The sequence below is a fragment of the Sciurus vulgaris genome (genome assembly GCF_902686455.1).
Source record: "Sciurus vulgaris genome assembly, chromosome: 19".
Classification (NCBI taxonomy): domain Eukaryota; kingdom Metazoa; phylum Chordata; class Mammalia; order Rodentia; family Sciuridae; genus Sciurus; species Sciurus vulgaris.
Window position 1 is genome coordinate 5,566,272 of NC_136480.1, and position 23,289 is coordinate 5,589,560.

General features: G+C 58.5%; 1 protein-coding gene across 4 annotated transcripts in view; it reads right to left on the reverse strand.

Moving 5' to 3' along the window:
* GRIP2 (glutamate receptor interacting protein 2) overlaps window positions 1–23,289 on the reverse strand; it is an 84,944-nt gene that overhangs the window by 37,066 nt on the left and 24,589 nt on the right. The window contains exon 1 of one of the 4 annotated variants that reach the window (XM_079122525.1): window positions 15,010–15,127. The exons of 2 other annotated variants lie outside the window; for them this stretch is intronic. In XM_079122525.1, the coding sequence (XP_078978651.1) occupies window positions 15,010–15,064 (55 nt within the window). In that variant the 5' untranslated portion in view covers window positions 15,065–15,127. Of the gene's footprint in view, window positions 1–6,191; window positions 6,282–15,009; window positions 15,128–23,289 lie in introns of those variants that run through there. One more of the 4 variants, XM_079122526.1, reaches the window with a different exon arrangement.

Here is a 23,289-nt window from a genome sequence, read left to right on the forward strand (position 1 = left end):
TCCCTCTCTCCTTCGCTGTCCTGGGAAGACCAGAGATAAGCTTGCCTGCTTGGAGGTTTATGCGTCCCCGGGGAAAGGGGCGTGGAGGGGGGCGAGGATTATCTTTCAAGGAAAGGATGAGGAAGCTGAGGACCAAGTTCACCAAATTCAGAGCAAGAATCCCAGAGAGCAGAGCGGAGCAGGACAGGAGGTCCAAGGTGGAGTTTTGAGCCCTGATGATACGAAGAATCAGAAACTCAGACTGAGACAGAATGGGGTCCCCAAATTCTGGATGCTGACACAAAGCTGGACCAACTGGCTGCTGAAAGAGAGGACCCACTTCCTGGAGTGGTTTCCTCCAAGTTCTTGCATGGCCTTGGAGGCCAAGAGGCCACTGGATAGATAAGTTATTGGACCAGAGGTCTCCATAGATCCAGGACCCCCTGTCATACTCAGAAAGCCCCCCGGGAGGAAGGCAGTAAGCTCTGGCTGAGGCCCCGCTTGGAAGAACATCCTCAGGTGACGGGCTTTCAGACCAAGGATCCAAGCGTCACCAACTAGCTGTGTGACTTGAGCCTCTGTTTCTCTCTCTGTAAAGTGCGGGCGTCTCCCCTTGTTGACGGCAGCTGGCCTGGGGTTCGAGAAGCCGAAACGACATTATTTATAGAAGACGCATGGGGTTCGGACCCCAGGCCCCCTCCTCGGGCGCAGACGCCGCTCTCCCTTTTTGTTCTGGGACCTGGTAATTATATGCTTAGAGATGAAGGCTTTTCAAAAACATCTTTCCCACCCATTTTCATCTGGAAACGTGCATAAAAAACAGAGATATTTTTATCCCCGTTTTTCCCCCGTCTGCTCCTTCCAGCGATGGGCAATTAGAGGCTTCTGCGTGCATCAGCCCGTCCTGCAGGAGCGGGCTTCGCGGGCTTCATTTCCGCCCTGAAGCCAAGCGGCCCCGGCAGATGTGGGATGGGCGCGCGCGGGGGGCGGGGCCTGCGGGACACCTGGTACCTGGCCCCACGCTGTCCCCTGCTGGGGAGGGGGGGCTCTTTATGTTATTTCTTTTGAAACAGTTGCTAATCTGCCTTCCTGAGCTCCCTCTCTCTGGGGCCCTGCGGAGCGACTGAGCGCTGACAAAGGAAAAAAGGAAGTCGCCCCTGAGATCGGTGGCGGGAGAGGGATGTGGGGGTGGGGCGAGGGATGGGGCTGTCAACTCAGCCCCAGGATTGATTGACAGCTGGTTCCCGGGGCCTTAAGGAGACAGCATTCGACAGAGGAGTGGCCACTGAATTCATGAGAGGCCACAGGCTCAACTCAGACAGACTGATGGCCACAGGGACAGCGGGCCATCCGCAGGACCATCGGAGATCCCCGTGGATAGGGGGTACTTACGCGGTTCCATTGTGGCCCCACTGTCCCTGGCTTCAGCCTTTCCAGGATGCACCGGGGCCCAGTGACAACTCCCCAAGGAGCCTGCTGCTCGGGGGCCCCCACCTCGTGACGGACCGCGGGATGCTGGCTTGATCTGCCCCACGGCGGAAGGCACCTTTGGATTCTGATTCTCAGTCTGCTGTCCATGGCAAAGCCATCTGAGGCAGGACACTGCTCTCTGAGCCTCAGTTTTCCCCTCTGCAGAATGGGGGCACGCCTACCCCGCCCTCAGGTCAAGGGGACACTGTGTAGTGTGCAGAAGTCAGGAAACACTGGGCTCTTTTCCCGACCGCCAGTGCGCTGAAGCGTTTTCCTAGATTCATTGTAACAGCCGCTAGTGATCCGTAGACTATGTGTCTGTGCTTTATAAATAGCATCTCACTTAATCACCACCACCTGAGATGGTAATAGCATCATGCCCATTTCAAAGAAGAAGAAACTGAGGTTAAGTAATGTCCTATGGTAAGGGGCAGGGACAGGATTTGAACCTAGAACTTGTTTCAAGAACTTTAAAATAATTATATCATTATCCTCATGATAGTCTTAAGTGGTGGGTGCTATCATCGCCCCCCTGGTATAGATGAGGAAACTGAGGCAGAGTTCAGGAAAGTGCTTGGTGACACCCAGCACTGATTCAGGATTCTGGATCTCCCCGGCCCAGCCCTACCCTCCAGGCCCACTCTCGACTATTCCCCAACTGTAGGGCAGGCCTGGGGAGAGGCAAAGGGCCCATGCCCACCCGTAGCTCTGGCACCCGCTCAGTTCCAGACAGCCAGCCCCAGCCGGCCTGAGCCGTTCTCACAGAACAAGACCAGATCAGTTCAGCGAGGACATTTTTTAAAGGAGACAGAAAGAAATGTGCCCTTAGATGAGAAAAACAGAATGTCTGATTCACTCAGTGCCAAGGATTATAAGAAAAATGGAAAGGAAGAGTAGCCCCTGGCCCACGCCTGTAACCCCAGCCGCTCGGGAGGCTGAGGCAGGAGGATCGCGAGCTCAAAGCCAGCCTCAGCCACTTAGTGAGGCCCCGAACAACTGAGCGAGACCCAGTCTCTAAATAAAATACAAAACAGGGCTGAGGCTGGGGCTCCGTGGTCGAGGGCCCCTGAGTTCAATTCCCGCTACCCAAAAGAAAGAAAGAAAAACAATTAAATCGTGCTTCCCTGGGCAGTCTGCTCAGCACGCTTTCGGGAGGCTGAGCTCCAGGGGGGAGGGACTCACTGGTCGCCCCACTTTACAGCCAGGGAGGCAGAAGCTCAGAGAGGTCGCTCAGCTGGAAAGCTGCACAGCATCTTGGAACCGGGGTCTCCTGAACCCCCAAAGGCCATGTCCTTAACCCAAGGGTTCTCTCTCCTTGCTACACAGGTGTCAGGGCATTGGGAAGGAGACGGTCAGGGCCCCTGAGTCAGGGCGAGGCTCACTCGGGCTGGGCCTGAAGCCCCACTTCTGCCAGTGTCTCCACGGAGCCATGGCGGCCTTTGCACCAGGTAGGTGGTGGCTCTGGCTTGGCACTCTGGGCTCTGGGTCCGTGCTCTTCTGTCCCCCCTCTGCAACTGGGGATATCAAGGGATACGACCTCAAAACCGGGTCACCAACAGGACAATGCCATTTTCCAACAGCAGCTTCCTGGAGTGCCAAGAAGATCCCACGGAAGGCAAAAGCAAAAGTCCTCTCCCATGATGGCCTCCGAACTCATGACCTCGCCTCCTGCTCTCCTCTTCAGGGCTCCACGCCGGCACCCCAGCGGCTGCTTCTTCTACCCAGCCCACCTCAGGGCCTTTGCACTGGCTGTTCCTGCTGTCCAGAAAACTGTTTCCAGCATATACAAACTCCTCCCTCACCTCCTTCAGGAATTTGTGGCCATGTCCCCTTGCTGGGGCCCGGGGAGTGGTTCCCTGGCAGCTTTCTTGGGTGGTATGGAGGATTGAACTTTGGGGTGCTTTATCACTGAGTTACATTCTCAGTCCTCTTTATTTTTTATTTAGACACGGGGTCTCACTAAATTGCTTATGAACTTGCTAAGTTGTTGAGGCTGGCCTCTATCTTGTGATCCTCCTGCCTCAGCCTCCCAAGTGGCTGAGATGACAGATGCATGCCAGGTCCCATTAGCCTGTTCAAATGACCTTGTGCACCCCGACATCCCCAGACCCTCCGTTCCTGCTTTCCCTGTCCTCATAGAACCTGACACCGTTACTAGGCCTTTTTTTTTTTTTTTTTTTTTTTTTTTTTTTTTTTTTTTTAACACTTCCTGGTCTTATTTACTCCCGGCCCCTGTGTTCTGGGACATGCCCTGCAGGCAGGGGGCAGGCTGGGCGTCTGTCGGCAGACTCCTGACCTTGCCTGCACGCGGGCTCACTGGCCAACAAATCTTTTTGGAACTCAACCGCATTCACGGTTTGGAAGAATGGGGATCAAAGACGAGCAAGTTATTCAAAGCCGGAGCTTCGGAAGGGGTGGAACCCGGATGCCAGCCCGGGCCTCCCTGGCTCCAGGCTCCTGGCTGCCGGCTCCCGAGCATGCGGCCTCTGCGGTCCCCCTTGGTCCCAGCCCGGGTCTGCGGATCCCAGGGCCGAGAGGTGGCCCTCCTGACGGCCCCTGGGGAGCACTAGGCAGCCGGGAGCTCAGCAAGGGACCCGTTCCGTGGACACACACCAGGCCCTGCTGGGAGGCACGCTTTTACCCAGGCCCTGGGGACAAGGGCATCTTTGTGGCCAGGAAGCCAGAGGAGGGCTCCCAGCCTAGAGGCGGGAAAGTAACGCTAGGGCGGGGCTTCCTGCCACAAGCTGCAGGCGGGCCTGCTTCTGATTGGCCCAGCCCCAGCCAATCAGAGGCAGGCACAATCCCCCCAAAAGTTCTGGGGTGAGTGGAAGGTGATCAGGCCCGCAGGAGAAGGACTGGACACGCTCAGGGCGTGGGGTCTGAGAAAGGACCCACCGGGCAGGGTCCAGGTAGGGGAGAGAAAGGACTCTGGTCTTCCTATGTCACAGACCCCCAGCCCCATCCTGGCTGTCACCGAGAAGGACCACCGATGGCCTGAATTTTCAAGGACCTCGGTCTTCCCTTTTGCTAAGTGTGGAGGTGTCTGGAGTGACCACCTGCTGACTGCCCTGCCCTGCCCCTGGGGAGGGCGCTTGCTCAGAAGTCCAGTGATTGGTCGGCAATGGGCGTGGGATCCAAGCAAGGCCAAGGAGAGCCAGCCTAGCGACATTTGCTGGAACTGAGAAACAGGCTCTTTTCTTAGAGTTGCTTGACCTTAATCTTGAAGGTCAAGAAGAGGAGTGTGTCTGGAAATGAGGCTTACTGAAGAGAAGCAGAGGTAGAGATGAAGAGACCCAGAGTCCTAATGAGGTTAATAGAGCACCTGGATCCCGCTGCACCTGAAGCTGCATTTTTGGACTTTTCTAAAAAAGGAGCCTCAGGGCTGATGTCAACTGAAGCAGGTGTCAACTCATAAGGTTCTGTGACCTGGGGAGGACACCAGGGTGAGGGCTGCAGTGGACAGGATCAAGTAATTCATCAAAGAGAGGTTAGAGAGGTCAGGGAAGGCCTCCAGAGTCAGATCTGAGTTTCAGTTTGCTCCCCCTTGAGCTCAGGGGTAGAGCCAGGAGGCTGGGTTGAAGGCCGGGGCCTAAGCCTCTGGGTCATAGGCCCCTGAGGACGGAGAAGACACCTCCCTGGCAGTGTCCCAGCTGAGGTTTCCAGGGCTTCATGCCTCTATCGCTCTGAGCGCTACAGACCAAGGTGGCCCATGTACAGAGGTGCCCAGAACAGGAAGGCACATTTAACCCTATCCCCCACTTATAGGTGGGGGGAGGCCTTGCCACATCTGGCTCTGTAACCTCGGACAAGTCACCGGATATCCTGGTGCCTCAGTTTCCCCAGCTGTAAAATGGGGAGAATAACAGCACCCAGCTTACAGCGCTTTCTTGAGGATCAAATGAGAAAATGCTCAAAAAGAGCTGAGCACAGGCCCGGCCGAAGAAGGTCTCACAAATGCTTTGCTCTTGTCACGGGTACTAGGGGACTGAGGTTGGGCTCAGGGCTGACCTGTTACTACCCTTTACTTGGGGTGGGGAGTGGCAGAGGACGTTCCCTGGGTCCTTCAGAGCAGGGACAGGGGCTGTGCTATTAAAGTCATCTAGGTGGTCCTCCCTGAACCTCAGTTTCCTCTTCTGTCCTCTGGGACCACAGTCCCTGCCCTTCAAGTTGTAGTGCGGACATGTCAAGAGCATGCCATTGGTGTAGAAGGGGTGAAGGGGTGCAAGATGGGAGGGGTGACCGCAGGGCACCGTGTACAGAACGATCTGGGACCAGGGAAGTTAGATTTGCCCAGTGGGCTCGGGCTGGAGAGATGAGCGGATGGACAGAGGGACAGACAGAGCAACCACGCCTGCCCCACGGCCACTCCCCAGGTCCCAGTCTTGGCCCACCCAGGAATGTGGCAGCTGGGCCCCGCCGTCCCGCCCGGTTCCCAGAGCCAGGGCTCCCCGGGACCCTGCCATCCGCCCTTGGCGGCCTTGGTTCTGCGCCCCTGGGTCGCGGCTGCTCCCCGAGGCGGCGCTGCCCTGCGCACCCGCGGCCCCGCCACCAGCCCCCGGGGTCCTCGCGGGACAGTCCCAGGCAGACGCGCCCTTCCCGCTGCAGGACAGGCGGCCACGCGCCCCGGCCACCCCGCCGGGGCTCCGTGGCTTCCCCTCCCCGCGCCCCCTCCCCCAAGTCCGGTCCCCGGGAGCGACAGTCCCTGAGCCCGGCGACCCGGCTCCGCCCGCCCCTTCGCGTACCCGCCTCTCCGGGGGTCTCGCGGCTCAGCCCGCACAGCATGTCCGCTCCGTCTCCCGCGCCCACCGAGTCCCGGCGCCACCGCGGGTCCTCCTCCCCCAGGGAGGGGCAGGGAGGGGACCGCGCTCCCACTGGCTGGGCCCCGAGTCCACCCCCGGCAGCGGCGGCTCTCTGCTTAAAGGGGACACCGCTGCGCTGGCGGCAGGGCTGGCTCCGGGCTGGCCCCCCGCCCCGGAGTCTGGACAGGACGCTTGGGAGAAGCTGGCGCCCCGCGGAGACCCTGGGGCGTCCCTCGCAAGCCCTCCCTGGGCCTCAGTTTTGCCACCTGGAAAGGGGGAGCAGCCTTGCTCAAATTTGATGAGTACTTTTGAAAAATACCGGGTTGTGACAGATCTGGCCCAGAAACCCCGCGTGACAGGGGCGACAGGGCGGCCGGCAGGTCTCATTTTGGAAATGCCTGTGCTGAGCTCCGCGGTCCGCTTCTCCCGCCAAGCCTCAGTTTTCTCCCCCGTGAGATGGGGCTCAGGATGAGCCTGGCAGCCCCCACCCCACAACTGAGCTGCAGGGAGGACCTGCCCGCCTCTGGGCTTGATGGGCAGGCACAGCTGGTCACAGGCTCTGGCCACAACTGGCAGGCTGCCCCTGCCCCGCCCCAGCTGGGCCTCAGCCATGCACACTCCTGGCTCCGGACCAACCCAGCAGATCCCCACGGGCACCCAGGGCCTGTTCTCCACCCATCTGTGAGAGGGTGACCCGGCTGCACCCACTACTTCTCCCCCCTCCCCCATCTCAGCAAGCAAGGGCGAGACTCTCCGCCTTCTCTCTGAAGAGACGGGTGGGGTGATAGTGGTCCTGAATGGTGGGTGTCAACAACCTGGGCAACCGCACAGTGCTCCCGGCTAAGTGCAGCCGAGAACCAGACAGGTGAAGTTCCTGCCACCATGGGAACTAACAAGGCATAAAGTTGTTCTGTGTCCCGCAGGCAAGAGCAGACAGCTGCCCCATCATTAAGGGCTGAGGGTTCCTTCTGGAAAATTAGCCCACCATTTCTGGCTGCCCCAGCATGACTCCAGTTGTTCCAACCCTGGTGGGACTTTTGATCTGGGTTCAAAATCCATCTGAAGGCCCAAGTGCCTTCAGAAGGCATTCCCAAGGTGACTTCCTGCTTGGGTGACTTCAGGGGACAGGGTCCAGGTGCCAGGCAAGTTCCCCTTGACCAGCACTGAGGCCAAAGATCAAAGAAAAATGGCTGCTGGGTGCAGTGGCATCCCAGCGGCTTGGGAGGCTGAGGCAGGAGGCTCACAAGTTGGAGGCCAGCCTCAGCTACTTAGTGAGGCCCTAAGCAACTCAGCGAGACCCTGTGTCTAAAGAAAATACAAAAAGGCTGGGGATGTGGCTCAGGGGTTGAGCGCCCCTGGGATCAAAAACAAAGAAAGAAGGAAGATGGTCCAGCCCCAGAGGGACAGTGAGGCCAGAGAGGAAAAACCTGAGTCCAGTGTATTTGCTGGAAGGATCAGATGGAGCAGAGAGGGGGGTGCAGAGTGTGGCCCCGTAGCCTAGCAACGGGCAGGGCGAGGCTGGGACCCCAGCTTTGACCTTTACCAGGGTAGAGGCTCCCTTGGGGCAGCTCCTCTCCCCGCAGCCCCTCCAGGGCCTGGCCGTTACAGCTGCCCGTTCTCTTAAGAAAACATTTGCTTTCGGTGCAGCTGCATTTAAATGAGCGATTAGACAGGCGACGGGAAAGCGCGTCCGGTCTCTCCCGCTGCTCCTGTGGAATTTACTTTGGTGGACGAGAAACTCCTGGAAAGGTCGCGGCATGAGCATTACAGGAGAGCTTCCGGGCGGTTTCTCTCAGGGCCTGCTGTGTGGGCACCCGGGGGGCTGAGGAGACCGGGAGGGAAACAGGGTCTGCCTCTGCTCTCTGTCCCCACAGACCCACTGGGCGCCTCCGTACTTGATTCATCCAAGCGTGTGTTCAGTAGCAACTGTTGGTCCATTCGGAACGAGGCAGAGTGTAAAGAAATCATTCGGCACAGAGAGGTTGGACCATTTGCCCAAGGTCACCCAGCGGGTAAGGATGGAGCCAGGTTCACATCCCAAAACAAATGGGACCCGCACTGCCGAGGGGCCTCTCTGGATGTCAGAGGGCTCTCGGCTGCAGCAATCCCTGGCCGGTGGCTTCCCAGGGCTGGGGACAGCAGGGGCTGTAGCCCGGGCGTCTGGCCTTCCCTGAAGCCAGGTGACACGTGGGGTACCTTACACCGCACTCCTAGCAGAGGTCACCTAGCACCCCCCACCCGTGACCGGAAGCATCACAGGCTGAGCCTCGGTGTCCCCATCTGTAAGATGGGGATGCTGTTCTCAGCTGGTTGGGCTGTTTGGTAAGACAGCAGATCTGCGGGGGACCAGGCAGGGACAGAGTGCCGGTCCTGACGGGTCCCGGGGGAGGGGAGCAGGGGAGAAGCCCCGCCGGCCCACAGCAATAAAGGGTTATCTCTCCGTCCCCCAACGCCATCTCCGCCTGCGTCCCCGCCAGACTTCATTTCCGGCTGCCACTCAGCGGCCCCTGTGGGCTCAGGACACGGTCAGCCTGAGATAGGAGGGACGCAGCCCTGGAGTCTGGGAGGAAGGACGGGGGACTGGATCTCAGGCGGCTGCCAACCAAGCATGCAGCCAGGGGCCCAGGGGCCCAGGGAGAAGCTTCCAGAACGTTGAGAGCCACAGTGGACGGACGCGGAGGGGCAGACGCCACCTAGGGAACTACCTTACGCTCATTCCCTCACTTCGCTCTCACGGGGCCCTCGCTTTGGAGAGGAGGAAAGCAGGTCCCCCCGGTGACCCCGCCTGCTGGTGGGCACGCAGGGTGTAAGGGGAAGCCGGACTCGAACCCTGGCCTGCCCCATCCATCTGCACTGACCCAGAGCCCCCACCCCGCCCGTGGGACCACACTCGACGCCGGGCATGCGAGCACAGAGCAGGGCCAGAGATCACACGGGGACTGATGTTTAGAGGGCTAGGCACCCCCTGGTGCTGTTCCTGGGGACCCTCAGGGGACAGGAGAAGGTGGAAGCATGAGTTCTTGGGGGACCCCTTTTGGGGGCTCTTTTGATATTTGCAGTGACCTCCCTCCTGGAGGAGAGGACACCAGGGTACCGTTGTGCAGGGGGCTCTCTGAACCTCAGGTTTCTCCTCTGAAATAAGAACGATAAAGTTCTCCGTTCCCTCCTGGAAAACCACAGGCGGGACGCGTGGGGGTGCTTAGCACGACATGGGCCTGCTCCCTCTCCCTGCTCAGCCCAAAGAATATTTATTGAGCACTTGCCAGAAACTAAGCCGGGCCAGAGGCGTCGGTGGGAACCGAGCAGAGACCTGGCTCTCCTGGGGCTGCAGATCTAGGGCAGGGGCACAGGAACCAGGGACCCAGGAAGCATAAACAAGTCCATCAAGATGGCACTGAGGGCCCAGGTCACAGTGGAGAACACAGGCAGGCCGCCAGAGAGGGTCTCTGGGAGAGGAGGTGACATCGGTGCCCACGTGGTTGAGAAGGATGGGGGATGGGTAGACAAAGTCAGGGGGCCTGGGGTCCAGCCAGGAGCCTGTGCGGCTGCGCAGGGCAGCTGGGGCCAGGGAGAGGACTCCCCCGGTGCGAGGGAGATTTAAGGTTTTGGTTCCTGTTTCAAATGGCGACCACGGACACTGTCAGGGACCAGAGGAAAGAAACCAGCCGTGCACCTCAGGAGACCTGGGATCCAGGTCCGTCTCTGCGCTGAGCCTCGGTTTCCCCTTTGGTTGAACACTGAGGCCCTTCTGGTGACAGCCAGCCGTCTTGACAGGCAGGGGAGGTCACAAAGGGTGGGGTCGGGAGGGACGGGAGGAAAATGGCAACTGGCCCTGAGCTGGGAGGGCGAGCAGCCCCGAGTTCAAGTAGAGAGCGGCCGCAGCCCTCTCGGCAGGGACGGGCAAGCAGAACCAGAGCCCCTGGCGACTCCCTCCGGCATGGCCAGGTCAGAAGTGCAGACAAAGACCGGTGCCCGGGCGATGGAGAGCCAATGGCCCTGGTGGCAGTCGGCTGGCAGTGTTTGGAGAGATGACGTGTCTGTCCACTGGCTGTCCCTGTGCCCTGGCTCCTGCCAGTAGGAAGGGCAACCCCCAACAGGTCCCTAAGGGGTGCCAGCTCTCTAGCAGGTTGTTGGTGCAGGTGACTTGGGTCTCCATGCCAAGGCAGGGGACAGGTAACGCCTGGTGGCCTTAAAGTGAGGGCAGTGGAGGAGGGTCTGTGGTTGACAGAGCAGGAGGGTCAGCCTTGGCTACCCTCCACCCACATGCAAACACCCTAGACAGAAGGAAAGGGCTGGCGTTAATTGAGCACCTGCTGAGTACCCGCAAGACACATGCATTGTCTCCTGGACTCGCTCAAGAGTCTCATGAAGCAGGCGTTACTGTCAGATGTGGTGGCCCACGCCTGTCATCCCAGCAGCTCGGGAGGCTGAGGCAGGAGGATCCTGAGTTGGAGGCCAGCCAGCCTCAGCAACTTAGTGAGGCCCTAAGCAACTCAGTGAGACCCTGTCCCTAAAGAAAGCATAAAAAGGGCTGGGGATGTGGCTCAGAGGTTAAGTGCCCCTGGGACCGAACCCAGTACCAAAAAAAGTGGGGAGGTAACTGTTCCCATTTTACAACAGAGGGGAATTTGGAGCTCAAAGAAGCAAAGTCAGCGGCCAAGCCTGTAGGGCTCGGATGGCTGAAGGTGACGCTATCCTATCAGGTGCTCCCTCCTTGAGAGCCACTAGTGTCTGCCAAGCAGAGGAAAAACACATGGTGCATTCCACAGTCTCAAGACGGTTGTTACTGTTCCTTCGTGTCTTGCAGTGGTCTCTCTAGGAAACCTCTCGACTCCTTCTTGTAAGAAAAAAGGTAGGTGATTTCTGAGTTGCTACATCAGATAGTCACCAACCATTCACCCCCTTACCCAAGCCCCTGCTGCCTGTTCCCCTTGAACACCCCCACAAACAGGGGGCTCACCACCCGCAGAACAGCTCACCCCGTGTCAACAGACGTGAGGGTGACAGTCACTTTGCTATCCCAGCCGGCACCTGCCTCCCTTGGTCTCCCAGGAGCCCCCATCATGGCCTCTGAGCCCTGGCAGGAGAGGCCCAGTCCAGAGTCTGGCTGGACAGGGTGGGTGGCCACTGGCTCTGTCAAACTGGGGGCACCTCCTGGGGAGCTTTCCCAGGAGGACAAGCTGTCTCCTCAGAGCCTCGGCACCCAACCATGCCACCCGGCACCCTCTGTGCCCAGCAGCTTGTGCCAGGGAGGAGGGGGACACGGAGGCCGGGAGAGAACGGAACACAAGTCTCTAAGGGGAGCCGGGCCCCGCGGCCCCTGTGGATTTCAGCCAGCCTCCCGCCTCCAGGGGCCTTGCTTCTGGTCCCACGGGGCTGAGATAATAGCTTCATTACACAGATGAGGAAACTGCACCCCACAGGGAATCGGGCAGCTGGCTTCCCAGCCTTAATCACAGTTCAGCGTGATTAAGGCCCTGAAGGGGCTCTGAGGCTGGGGGCGGCCTGGCCTGGGTCTGTGTCCTCCTGGGGGTTGGCAGTGTTGAAAGAGAACCCTGAAGTCCTGGACCAAAGGTGTGTCCTCCTGGGACAGGGAAGGACCCTCCAAGGATCCCACCCCGGTGGAGATGTGGGTGGAGGGACCTTGTTCTCGGCAGGGAACAGTTGTTGGACATGGTGATGAAGATAAGGAACATTCTAGAACATTCTAGAGGGCCCCGAGGCTCTGTCTGGCAGAGTGACCTTGAGCACACTTGGCTTTAACCTTGGGCGCATGAGTGGGCTGGGGGAGAAGAGGGACCTGCGGTCTCTGCTGGGTCCTGTCACCTCCATCCCCAACTGCCTGCCAACCTGCCCTGAGGAGCACATCCTGCGGGGACAGGGACCTCGTCCCTCGGGGACCCCGGGCACCCCGACAGTGAGGCTGCCCCAGCCTGCAGGCCACTCGCCCCGCCGGGTCCACCCACCTGCCCAGCACATCTGCGGCTGAGTCACCGCCACCTCGGCCAAGACGGCAGATGTGGGGGCTGGAGAGACAGGGGACACAGGAGGGAACGGGCTGGAGGCGCAGGGACAGCTCCAGGGTCCCCGGGAGCTGGGGTCGGCCTGGTCTCGGGCTCCCATCCCGCTCCCTGGGGCGTCACGGCGCAGGCGCAGCAGCAAGGGGCCAAGGACACAGGGGTCCTGGGGAAAGTGCCAGGTCAGGGCCACAACGGAGGGGTCCCCGCTCCCGGCAGGGCACGCTGGGTAACGGGAGGGCCCCGACTCCATCGCTGATCCCCAGGTGCGGGACCCTGGCAGGGTCGACTGCGCTCCTGAGCCTCGGTTTCCCCGGGTGCCACCAGGACCACGCAGCGCACGACACAGGCCCCGTGTGAGGATGAGGAGGCCCTGCGAAGGGCACAGTGTGCATGCAGCAAGTGCTCAATAACTGCCTGGCACTTCGCTAAGAAGGAAACCCCTGGTCCCTGGGACTCCGTGGCTGAGCTGGAACGCTGATCCCCGGGGGAAGGGGGAGGTCGGAGGCCCTGGAGGCAGGGAGTTCATTTCCAGGGTGGGAGTCGGAGCTGAGCCCCTGGGCGGCGGGTGAGGACAGGGATTCTCATCCGTCCTGTCCCATGCTGTACCCCAGGCCCCAGAACCGCTCCTGGCAGTGACAGGTGCTCAGTGGCCACCTGTGGGCAGGGACCAGGCGCCGCATAACCTCCTGCCTCAACGCCCATCCACTCCACAGTGGGCACTGCCCGGCAGCTCTGGCACCTGGCCTCCCTGCAGCGCCCCCTGCGGTCTGCAGACCAGAGCCACAGCCTATTCCAACACTCCCGTTCTCTCTTGCTCCAGAACCTCCTGTGGCTCCCACTGCCCTCAGGACAGAGCCCACGCTCTGCACCCTTGGGGCTCCCTCCTCTCCCGGTACCCTGCAAGCTGACCACAGTTCTCACGGTCGCCTCGGGCATCTGCACAAGCTGCTCTGCACCCCACCCCCACCGTTTGTTTTTTTTTTTTTTTTGAACCTCACAAACTCCTACGCATCCTTCAAGACCCCACTCCAGAAGCCCTTCCTCTCTTCTCCAGGCAGTAGCTGCGCCCTCACGGAGTTTGGCGGTGGTGCTGGTGGTGGGGTCTCACAGGCCATGTGCCTAGGATCTCCTGAGTGCCTCTCCTCTGGGTTTTTATTTTTACACATGTATATTTAGGCTGACTTTATGGGCAAAACAAGTTCCTCCCTAAAAGTCCTTCATGAAAGAGTGGACAGAGGCCAGGCAGAAGCCAGGCCACTGTGTCTGCTTGGCTTTGGTCCCCAGAGCAAACCAGGGATGTGTTCCTCTGTCCTTGCAGCCTACGAGCATCCCCCTGGGTTCTCGGGACTGTGAATCTGAGCAGGAAGACCACAGCCTTGTATAAGGAGGGGACTTTTCCCTGGGGGGCTGTCCCCGCATAGGAGTCCTTGGAAAGCCCCAAGGGAAACTGTTCCTGCTGCTCTGCAGCTATCAACCACTCTGTCCCTGTAGAAAAGGCTTCCAGGGATTGCTAGGATGTCAGGCGCCTGCTTCCCAGAGAACCCTCAGCCGCCCCTAAGAACCCCACCACTCCTCCACCTCTCCATGAGGCAGCCCCCTTTCATGCAGACCCCTCAGAATCAAGAAGATGTTCATGGCAGCTTACGAGAATTTGCTGAAGTCTCGTATGTTAGCTGTGTGGCTTGGGCAAGTTACTTAACCTCTCTGTGCCTCTGTTTTCTCCAGCACAATCAAAATAAGAATGGGAACTGAGTTTGCCTGGTGTATGGAGGAATGAATGAGTGAGTGCCTTACCTGGCACACAGTGGCACTGATTCTGTCCTGGCTACTGTCATCCTTGCCAACAGCCTGATTATTCCTAGTCCTCAGCCTGAGGCACGGGTGGCGAATCCCCCTGCCCCCAACCTTGTGTAGACGGAGAAATGGCAGATCACAGTGGCCCCAGGAGAGGTCTGGGGTCCCACAGCCTGGGGATCCTGCTCCCCAACCCACTCCGACCTTGTTCCCCTGAGGAGCTGGACTTGTGCCCAGGGAGGAGGGGACCCAGCACACACTGGAACGCGGCAGAGACTCGGGCTGGCCCAGAGCCAAGTCCAGCGCTGGCACGCACGCCCCGCGGTCCATCCCAACCCGCAAGGCGGCCTCACAGCCTGGACACCAGGAGGGAGAGCCCCTGGTGACAAGCGGGAGATGGGCGCAGAAAGAGAGCAGGAAAGGGCTCGGGAGGGAGGACGGGTGAGAACAAGAAGAGAAAGGAGGGCAGGCGAGGGGGGAGGGGAGGAGCGGAGGGAGGAGGGGGAGGGGAGGAGGGGGAGCAGGGTTGAGGCTGGGAGGCCGGGGAGGAAGGGGGGTGGAGGCATGGACGACCAGAGAGCGGGAGATGAAGACACCCAGAGCGAGTTGGAGAGACTTAGACAAAGAGACGGAGAAGGGAGAATGAATCAGAGGGAGCGAGGGACACAGGGACAGACAGACAGACAGAGGGACACAAGAGAGGAGAAAGAGAGAAGGGAGAGACCCAGAACCAAAAACAGGGGCACAACAGAGAACCCCAAAAAGCATCGAGAGAGAGAGAGAGAGAGGGAGAGAGAGATGGGTGGAGCAGGAGCGACTGGGCGCAGGGAGGCCAGCGGGGTGTCCCCCGGGCCGGCCTCTGCTCTCCACCCAGACGCACCGCGCGCCCCGTCCTTGCACGCCCGCAGCGCCGCGGGCTCCCGGCCATCCCGGTGCCCACATGGTACCTTTGAGCCTCCGCCTCACCACGCCCAGCCGCCACTTGAGCGACACCGCCAGCATCGTGTCCCTCCAGCCCCGGACGGGACGGGGCGCAGCCTTGTCCCCGGCCTCCCTCCGCCTGGAGCCCCGCGCGGCTTTGCGCGCTCCGAGCTGCCGGAGCTAAATGGAGAGGCTGGGCCGCTCCCTGCTCCTCCCTCCCGGAGTTGCTAAAATAGATAATCCTCCCCGGAGCCAGCGCGGTGCCATCGGAGGCGCCAAGGCCCTTCCTCCACCGCAACCGCGACTCGGGAGCACAGGTCTGAAATGTTCAGGAATGCACGGCTGTCCCCTGTCCCCCAAGCCTTCTTCCCGCCAAAAGTGCTCCATCGTCCACCCAGCCTTTCGCGGAAACCTCCCAATCCCCCTCCCCTCTTCCCTAGGAGGCCTGTTCCATGCCCCCGGCCTTTGCCCTTGTGGGAGTGGGGAAGGGGACCCTCCTACTGCAATGACTTCCTCTCTGGTCTGGCTCCAGGAACTGTGTCTTTTAAAAACGTACTGGAGATTGAACCCCGGGACACATTACCACTGAGCTACATCTCCCGTCCTTTTTTAATATTTTATCTTTTCCAATTTTGAGACGATCTTTTTAAGTTGCTGAGGCTGGCCTCCAACTTGTGATCCTCCTGCCTCAGCCTCCCTGATCACTGGGGTTAAAGACATCCGTGAACTTCTTTGCCTGCGGATGTTTGCTCGGCTCTGGGAGATCACTGCCTACTGGAAGGTCTGTCTGTTGGGCTCCAATACAGCAGTACAGCAAGGGATGTTCCAAGACTCCAGAGGGAGCTGGAACCACACAGTACCAAACACTCCCTCTCACACACTCACACCCCCACCCCCGTGTGCGTGCATGTCTGTGTCTGTGTGTGCGTGTGTGTGTGCGTGTTGCAGTGCCCAGGAATGTTCTACTACTAAGCTACATTCCCAGCCCTTTTAAATTTTTGAGACAGGGTCTTGCTAAGGCTGGCCTCCATCTTCTAATCCTCCTGCCTCAGCCTCCTGAGTCCCTGGGATTACAGGCATGTACCAATTAGCACAGTCACTGTTTTTTCCTAGAGATGCATACCTCTGATAAAGTTTGATTTATGAATTAGGCACAGTAAGAGATTAATGACAGCAATAATCACAGAGAACACCTACAATATACCGTGAGAAAAGTCTTTCTTAAAATATCTCATTGTATCGTCCTCACTCCTCTTGGGATGATGTGAGATGACACAACACCTGTGTGACGAGTTGAAGTGAGGTGAATGACATGGGGACGGTGACACCGTGCTAGGGTAGCACTGGGCTGTTGGTGACTTTCTGACTTGAACGCTAACACTGCAATACCTCGAGGGTCTATCTGATAACCCAGACGGGCTACGTGACTAACGAGAGGGTAGTGTATACGGAGTGGATCCGCTGGACAAAGACGGGAATCACGGCCTGAGTAGGATAGAGCAGGACAATTGAGTCCATCACGCCGCTCAGGACAGTGTGCAATTTCACACTGACGCACTATTTATAGAATTCTCCATCTAAAGATTGCAGGCTGTGGTTGACCATAAGTAACTCCAACTGTGGAAAGAAAAACTGTGATCCATTTCATACTAGGTTGAGATGGTCTACCATAAGGGAGCTCCTGAGACAGAGATGTCCAGGGGGGAGCTCTTGGCTGGGCATCGCGTGGGGTCGCTGGTGTGCAATGCCTGTCTCACGTCCCCATCTCTACAACTCTCCTCGTTTGTAAGCTGGAGATATGGAGAGGCTTCCTCCAACTGGCTGTGTGACGTCTGTGGGGACATGCGTCAATGTTCCAGGTATTTGGCAAGAGCTCAGCACCCACCTCCCCACCTCCCGCCCAACGAACCTCTGCTCCGCTTGCCCAGTCTGCTTCCTGAAGTTGGCAGGACAGTGTTGCTCTTGGGGAGAAGGAGACACAGGGTCAGAGAGGACACGTGCTGTAGACAGGGACCCCTCTTCTCCCCACCAAATCAGCAACGCGAGCTTCCTCCAGCCTTTCTCCAAGTCACTGAGCTCCATGATGGATCTGGTCACAGACCACACTTCCAGAAAGGGCAGGAGACCATCTGGAAAGCATGGCAGCCACAGAAGCCAGGCTTCGTGTGTGCAGCAGCCTCAGCCTCCACCCTTGAGAGAGTCGGGGGTCTCTCCCACTGCTCTGCAGTAATCCCCCCTCTAGGACTTGGCCCAGCCGTCACCAAAGGGCAGGATTCCTACGGCGGATGGAGCATGGGGCGATTTCCAGTAAATCGATCCAGCAATTAATAAAACGGATCACACGTTGGGAAAAGTGATTCTCCTCCTCGTGAGCTCTGGGCCTGCTGATCCCAGGCAGGAGTCTCCTCCTGGTTCTGCCAGCGTTTAATGCCTCCCTGAAACTGGCAGATTAACTATTTTAAACAATAAGAAAGCAGGTCCCGGGCTCAGTGATCCCCTCCCCCCCCCATAGCAAATGGATGCCAGTCTAATGCACCAGAGAGCAGAAGGTGAGGCTCCGGGGGTGACTTGGTGAGGACCAGGATCCTGGGCTGTATGAGATGTTGTGCAGAGAGAACTTAGTTGAGTCTAGCACACAAGTAGGTGCTCATTACTCAGTAAGTAAAGAGGAAATTGCGGTTCAGAGAGGTGCAGAACTCCACCAGGGTCACACAGCACTAGTGTGAACAGGGCTCAGATCCCAGTCACCAGACTAGGCCACATCTGGGCCAAGGGAGCTGCCCTTATAAAAGCCCTACTGTGTGCCAGGTGCCCTGACAGCTCAGCCCAGGCTGTATAGACTATTAAGTGGCAGAGGTGGGGCAGAAGCACACATAGCCAGAATCTGGAGCAGGATGTCCAGCTAAGGACAAACTTCCTCCCAACTCGTTGCTCCCGTTGGTGAGAAGACAACAGTTGGAAGGTCTCCAGAGCAACTCAGTGAGACCCTGTCTCTAAAATGGATGGGGATGGGGATGTTAAGGGGCTCAGTGTTAAGTGGCCCTGGGTTCAATCCCTGGTACCAAAAAAACGAGGGAAGAGAGACAGATTCAATACAGATGATGATGTCATGTCGGCACCTGGAACCCACCATGCCTGAAGTCCACATACTCCTTTTCAATAACTGAAGCCCATAAATTCCCTTCTTTATTTAAGCTACTTCAGGTTGGGTTTTTGGTACAGAATCCAAAAAGAGTCCTGACTAATCCAGAGTCTCATCTCAGAGTTCAGATTCCAGGACACAACGGGGGCCTCGGCAAAGGCACCATGAATAAATGAATGAGAAATGGAACAATCTCCCCAAATTCTGCCTTCAGCACAGCCCCATCTCCCCACTATTTCTCCTTCAGTCAAAAGAGGCCACAGTTGGATAATGAATTCCTTGCCGGCTCAGAAGCCCCGACTGAGCAATTTAAGTGGCAGATGCAGCAGGAGCAGAGTCAGCACTGGGGGGGGGGCATGCTCAGAGTCCTGGGCTCCAGCCATCTCCCGCCTGCCTGGTACCTGAGCTGCACCTGCAGGACCCTCAGCGGAGGTCACAGCCCCCGGGTGAGGGAACAGGAAGGACAGCCCTTAAGGGCTGCTTTGCTGCAGGGGCAGATCAGCCTAGAGAAGGAGCCAGAAGGTGCGAGTCCAGGTCCCAGGCAGCTGTGTGGCCTCGGGCAGCGCTCTGCTGTTCTCTGCAGCTGCGGCTGTAGGCTCGCCTGATACTCCCTAGGTTCACCCTCTTTAGTGTATTCTTCTTTCCTGGGTCCCGGAATCCAGAGAGGTCTCTCCTGTTGCCTAAGGTCACACAGACTTGAGGGCGGCCAACCGGGACTGGAACATAGGAGTGTGTGGCTCCTCTTACAAATGAGTTGCGTAGAGCCCAGGAGCTGGGTTAAAAGGAGGGAAAGGATCACAGCCACACCGGCCAGCCTCGGGCAATCCAGCTCTTCCCATCCCTGCCTCCAACTCGCCCAGCCCCTGAGGCCCTGCTGCACCCCCACCTGCTTCCAGAAACAAATTAGCATCTCATCAGAGATGCCTTTAATCTTCTAGGCTTTTCTTTCCCATGAGCCAAGCAGTGACATTACTGCCACCCAGCTCTGCTGATCTAAATAAGACCTCGGCCTCTGAGACTGGTTCTGCAGATGCATAAAGGTGTGGGTGGGGGGGATCCTTTCCCTCACTTCCCCAGGTCGGGAGAGGGAGAGGATGCTCCTCCGTTGTCCATTCATTCATCCAGAAGTATTTATTAAACAGCTACTGCGTGCCAGGCCTGGCAAGCCTTCACGGAGCTGATGGTGTTCGAATGGAGAGATGAGAGAATAAATGCCAAATGTAATACATAAGTAAATGATGTAACGGTAAAACTTTGGAGCTGGTTGAACCCCTGTAATCCCAGCGGTTCAGGAGGCTGAGGCAGAAGGATCAAAAGTTTGAGGCCAGCCTCAATAGTTTAGCAAGACCTTGTCTCCAAATAAAAAATAAAAGGGCTTGGGATGTGTCTCCAAAAAAATAAAAAGGACCGAGGATGTGGTTCAGTGGTTAAGCACCTCTGGGTTCCAGTCCAGGTACCAAAAAGTTTTTTTTAAAAGCCTCAGGGGTATTCTTATAGGCACCATTTAGAAGTGATTGAAAATGTGAAGACAGAAATGGGAGAGGGTGTCAAAGACCTCTCGAAGAAGGTGACATTTTGTAAAAAGGCTTGGAAGAAGGAGGGGGCTGCTGGAGACAGGGTGGTGGGGAGGGAATGCGGGCCTCCTAAGGACTCTGGCTTTGCCTCTGGGGAAGGTGGAGCCGCTGCTGTCTTTGGAGCAGAGGAGGGAGGTGGTCTGACCTGTGATTTAACACTATCCCCCGGCTGCTAATGGGAGAAAGGACAGAAGTGAGGGACAGGGGAGGCAGGTAGGAGCCACTGCACAGCGCCAGGGAGTGGCGATGGCCAGGGAGCAGCGATGGCCAGGGAGCAGGGTGGGCGCAGGGAGGACCCTGGTGTGTCCCTGAGGAGGGAGCCGGCGGAGTGACGGCGGCGCCTTCTCGGGGTCCAGGAGAAGCAGCAGGTCCAGGGTCAAACAGTCGAGGCTGGACCTCCTTTTTCTGAGTGATACTATAAAAGATGATGATTAACGATTCGGCGCTATAGTTTGGATCTGGAGTGTCCCCCAAAGACTCATGAGACGTTGGGTGTTTGGGGGACACTCCATTAGAGGCTCGGCCCCCAGCTGGTGGTGCTACTGGGAGGTGGCAGAACCTTTAAGAGGCGGGGCCTAGCGGCAGGAAGTGAGGTCACTGGGGGCGTGCCCTTGACAGGTATTAATAGGAGCTGCTCCTTTCCCCGCCCTCTTTTCACTTCCCAGCAGCAGCCAGGCGGCGGCTTGCGCGGCTTTTCCTCGCCGCCCGGCGCTGTGGGGTTGGGCTGCCTTGCCATGTGCCCAGAGCGACAGGGCCAGCCCGTCGCCGCCTGAAACCTCTGAACCATGACTCAAAACGCACCTTCCCTATTTTCAGTGAATTACCTAAGGTATTTTGTCACAGTGAAGGAACGAACACACACGCACGCACTGACCATCACTTCGAAGCTCTGCGGAGACAAAGGCGATCAAAATGGCCTGCAGACTGGCTGGGCATGTGTCACCAGGAGGGAAACCAGTTTTATTGGGCACGTCCTCTCCCAGGCCTGAGCTCAGGGCTCTACCGGCATCTCGTCACAGGTGATGTCACGCCTGAAGGTGACGTCAGCATCCAGCTGTGGGCCCTGGGCACTGGGGTGCAGAGCTGCGGCCTCATTGCTGCCCTGCAGTGAAGATGGGGACGCTGATGTCCAGAGAGGGAAAGCCGGGACGCCAACGTCACACAGCATCCAGCACAGAGGAGGCGTTTGCAACACAACCCGTCCCTCCAGCTCTCCACCCTCAAAACACCCTCACTGAGAACGAGGGCCAGCAAAGGGCCCCATGGGGGGCTAACACGCTGCCATCTGATGCCTCGAAGACGTTTCTGAGCCAAGAGCAAAAGCGCCACCACAGGTTTTTGGTGTGGGCCAGGGCGGCTGGCCGACAGGTGCGCCCACAGGGCCACCTGCCAGGAAACAGGTGGCAAGCCTCTTAATATTCTTGGCAGTGCCTTTCCAGAAAAACAATCAGGAGCAGATTCCTGGGCAGGCACTATTAACAGGAGGCAGGTGAACCTGCGGGGCACCTGGGAGGAGGTGTGGGGAATTCTGTAATTACGGAGCGTCCCCACGTGCCACCCGAGCAGCGGCCGGGCCAGGGCTCCTCCGGGGGCCAGCCCACGGCAGCGCCCACCACCCCGACTCCTCCTGGGGCCACCCGCCCCCCACTTGATGAGTCCCGGGGAGGGGACGGTCTGCGAGGAGGCCGAGGACTCCAAAGCTATGCTGCTTGGCCATCAGTCACATGGGTGACACTGCTCAGGCTCCTGGGGGCCGGGACGCGATGACGCAGCGCGAGGGCTCTGCGAACGGAAGCCATTTAAAATTCTGTGCCAGGCATTTTTCTGTCAGAGCCTCAGTGTCCTCGTCTGAAAAGTGGGAATAAAACGACTAACGTTTATTCTCGCGTTGCACTTTAGGCATTTCCAGCCCTGCCATGCACAGGAGTCCTGTGCGGGGGACTGATCCTGTCTAGGTCACCGCGGTGGGGACCACGGGGCCAGGAGCCAGGCGAAGGGCTGAGGTCATGTGGCTTTGATTGGAGCAGGAGGGTGAACGGGCGGCTGGGTTCTGAACCCATCCTGGCACCCGCCTGCCGCTCTGAACACAGAGGCATCTCTTGTGCGCGCCAGCGTGTGGGTGGTGTGATTACCCCAAACACAGCTGAGGAGCGCCCAGGTCACAGCCCGCCCCCGCCAGCCACCTCGAAGGTCCACGATCCGGGCCTCTGGGCCTTCCTGGTGGGACGGTGCCCTGGACTTGGAGGCAGACTGGAGCCGGGGTTGGTTCTTGGTGGCTGTAAGCAGCCACGTGGCCCTGGGCTCCAGGGTACCCTGGGGGAATCTGACTGGAGACTCAGGAGTTGGGAAAGCTGCTTGTTAAGCAGACGTAGGAGTCAGTGTCACACCCGCCCCTGTTCCTTGGCACCTGCCAGGGAGACCCCAATTTGTGAAATAAGGACCGAGGCAAGGAGCCCGGGTTTGGTGGCACATGCCTGTAATCCCAATAGCTCAGGAGGCTGAGGCAGGAGGATCGCATGTTCAAGGCCAGCCTCAGCAACTTAGTGAGACTCTGTCTCAAAAGAAACAAAAAGGGCCAGGGGTGTGGCTCAGTGGTTAATCACCCCTGGGTTCAATCTTGGTACAACAAAAAACAAAGTGGCCCTGGGGCTGTCCCTACCCATCTGTCACCAACACAGCCCCATCCTGCAGGGCACGTCACCCCCAGACTCCTAATGGCAGCCTGAGGTCACATGGCTTAGCAGTAGCACAGTCGGGCCAGAGGCCACAGTGCCAGTATCCCCGCCAGGCAGCAGACGTGCAAAAGTAACACCTAGAGGTGGCCCTGCCTGTGGCCCCCAATACAGAAAGGGAAGACATGTCCCCAAAGTGCCTTCCAGCTCCTTCAGATGGCCAGAGGCCGGCTGTAGGACGGCACGTGTTCATTTGATTTTTCAGGGTGAACAATTTGAACAAAGTCCGCTGGCTCTGGCCATTGAAATGAGCCACCAGAGCTGGGTGACAGCCCATGAGGACTGTGCAGCTCCCAGATGGAAACCCAGAGCCACCTGGGGACTGGGGACGGCCCAGGAGGGCACACCAGGGTGTGCTGGATGGTGGATCCAGAACCTCAGGGCATCGCACCCGAGGGTCAGTGCCACGCTGGGGTCCAGCCGCCGGCCAATAGGATGGCAGAATCACAGGTAGCAGCCGCAAGGACCCCGAGCCACAGGTGACCAGATTCAGGATGGGGACAGAGCAGGGGCAGCAGCACGGCTGGACCCCAGACCAACATGCGAGCCTTCGGCGTTGCTCAGTAAACAGCCTGCGACCCCCAAAGCTCCACTGTGACCCCTCAACACCACCAAACTCCGCTTTCTAAGGCGAGGGCCACCCCGGGACCTGGGATGAGCCCCGCCCACTCTGGACCTCAGTTTTCCCACTGCCAAGCGAGGGGACTGTCCTTCTCTGGTCCACACTGGCCCCACCTCCCCTGGCCCATGAAATAGTCATATCCCTCTTCCTCCCTACAACCTGCTCTGGCTCCCACGGGACCTCAGCCAAACGGATGGATGGACGGGACTGGCCTTGCTCTTTGCTCTCAGCCCTGC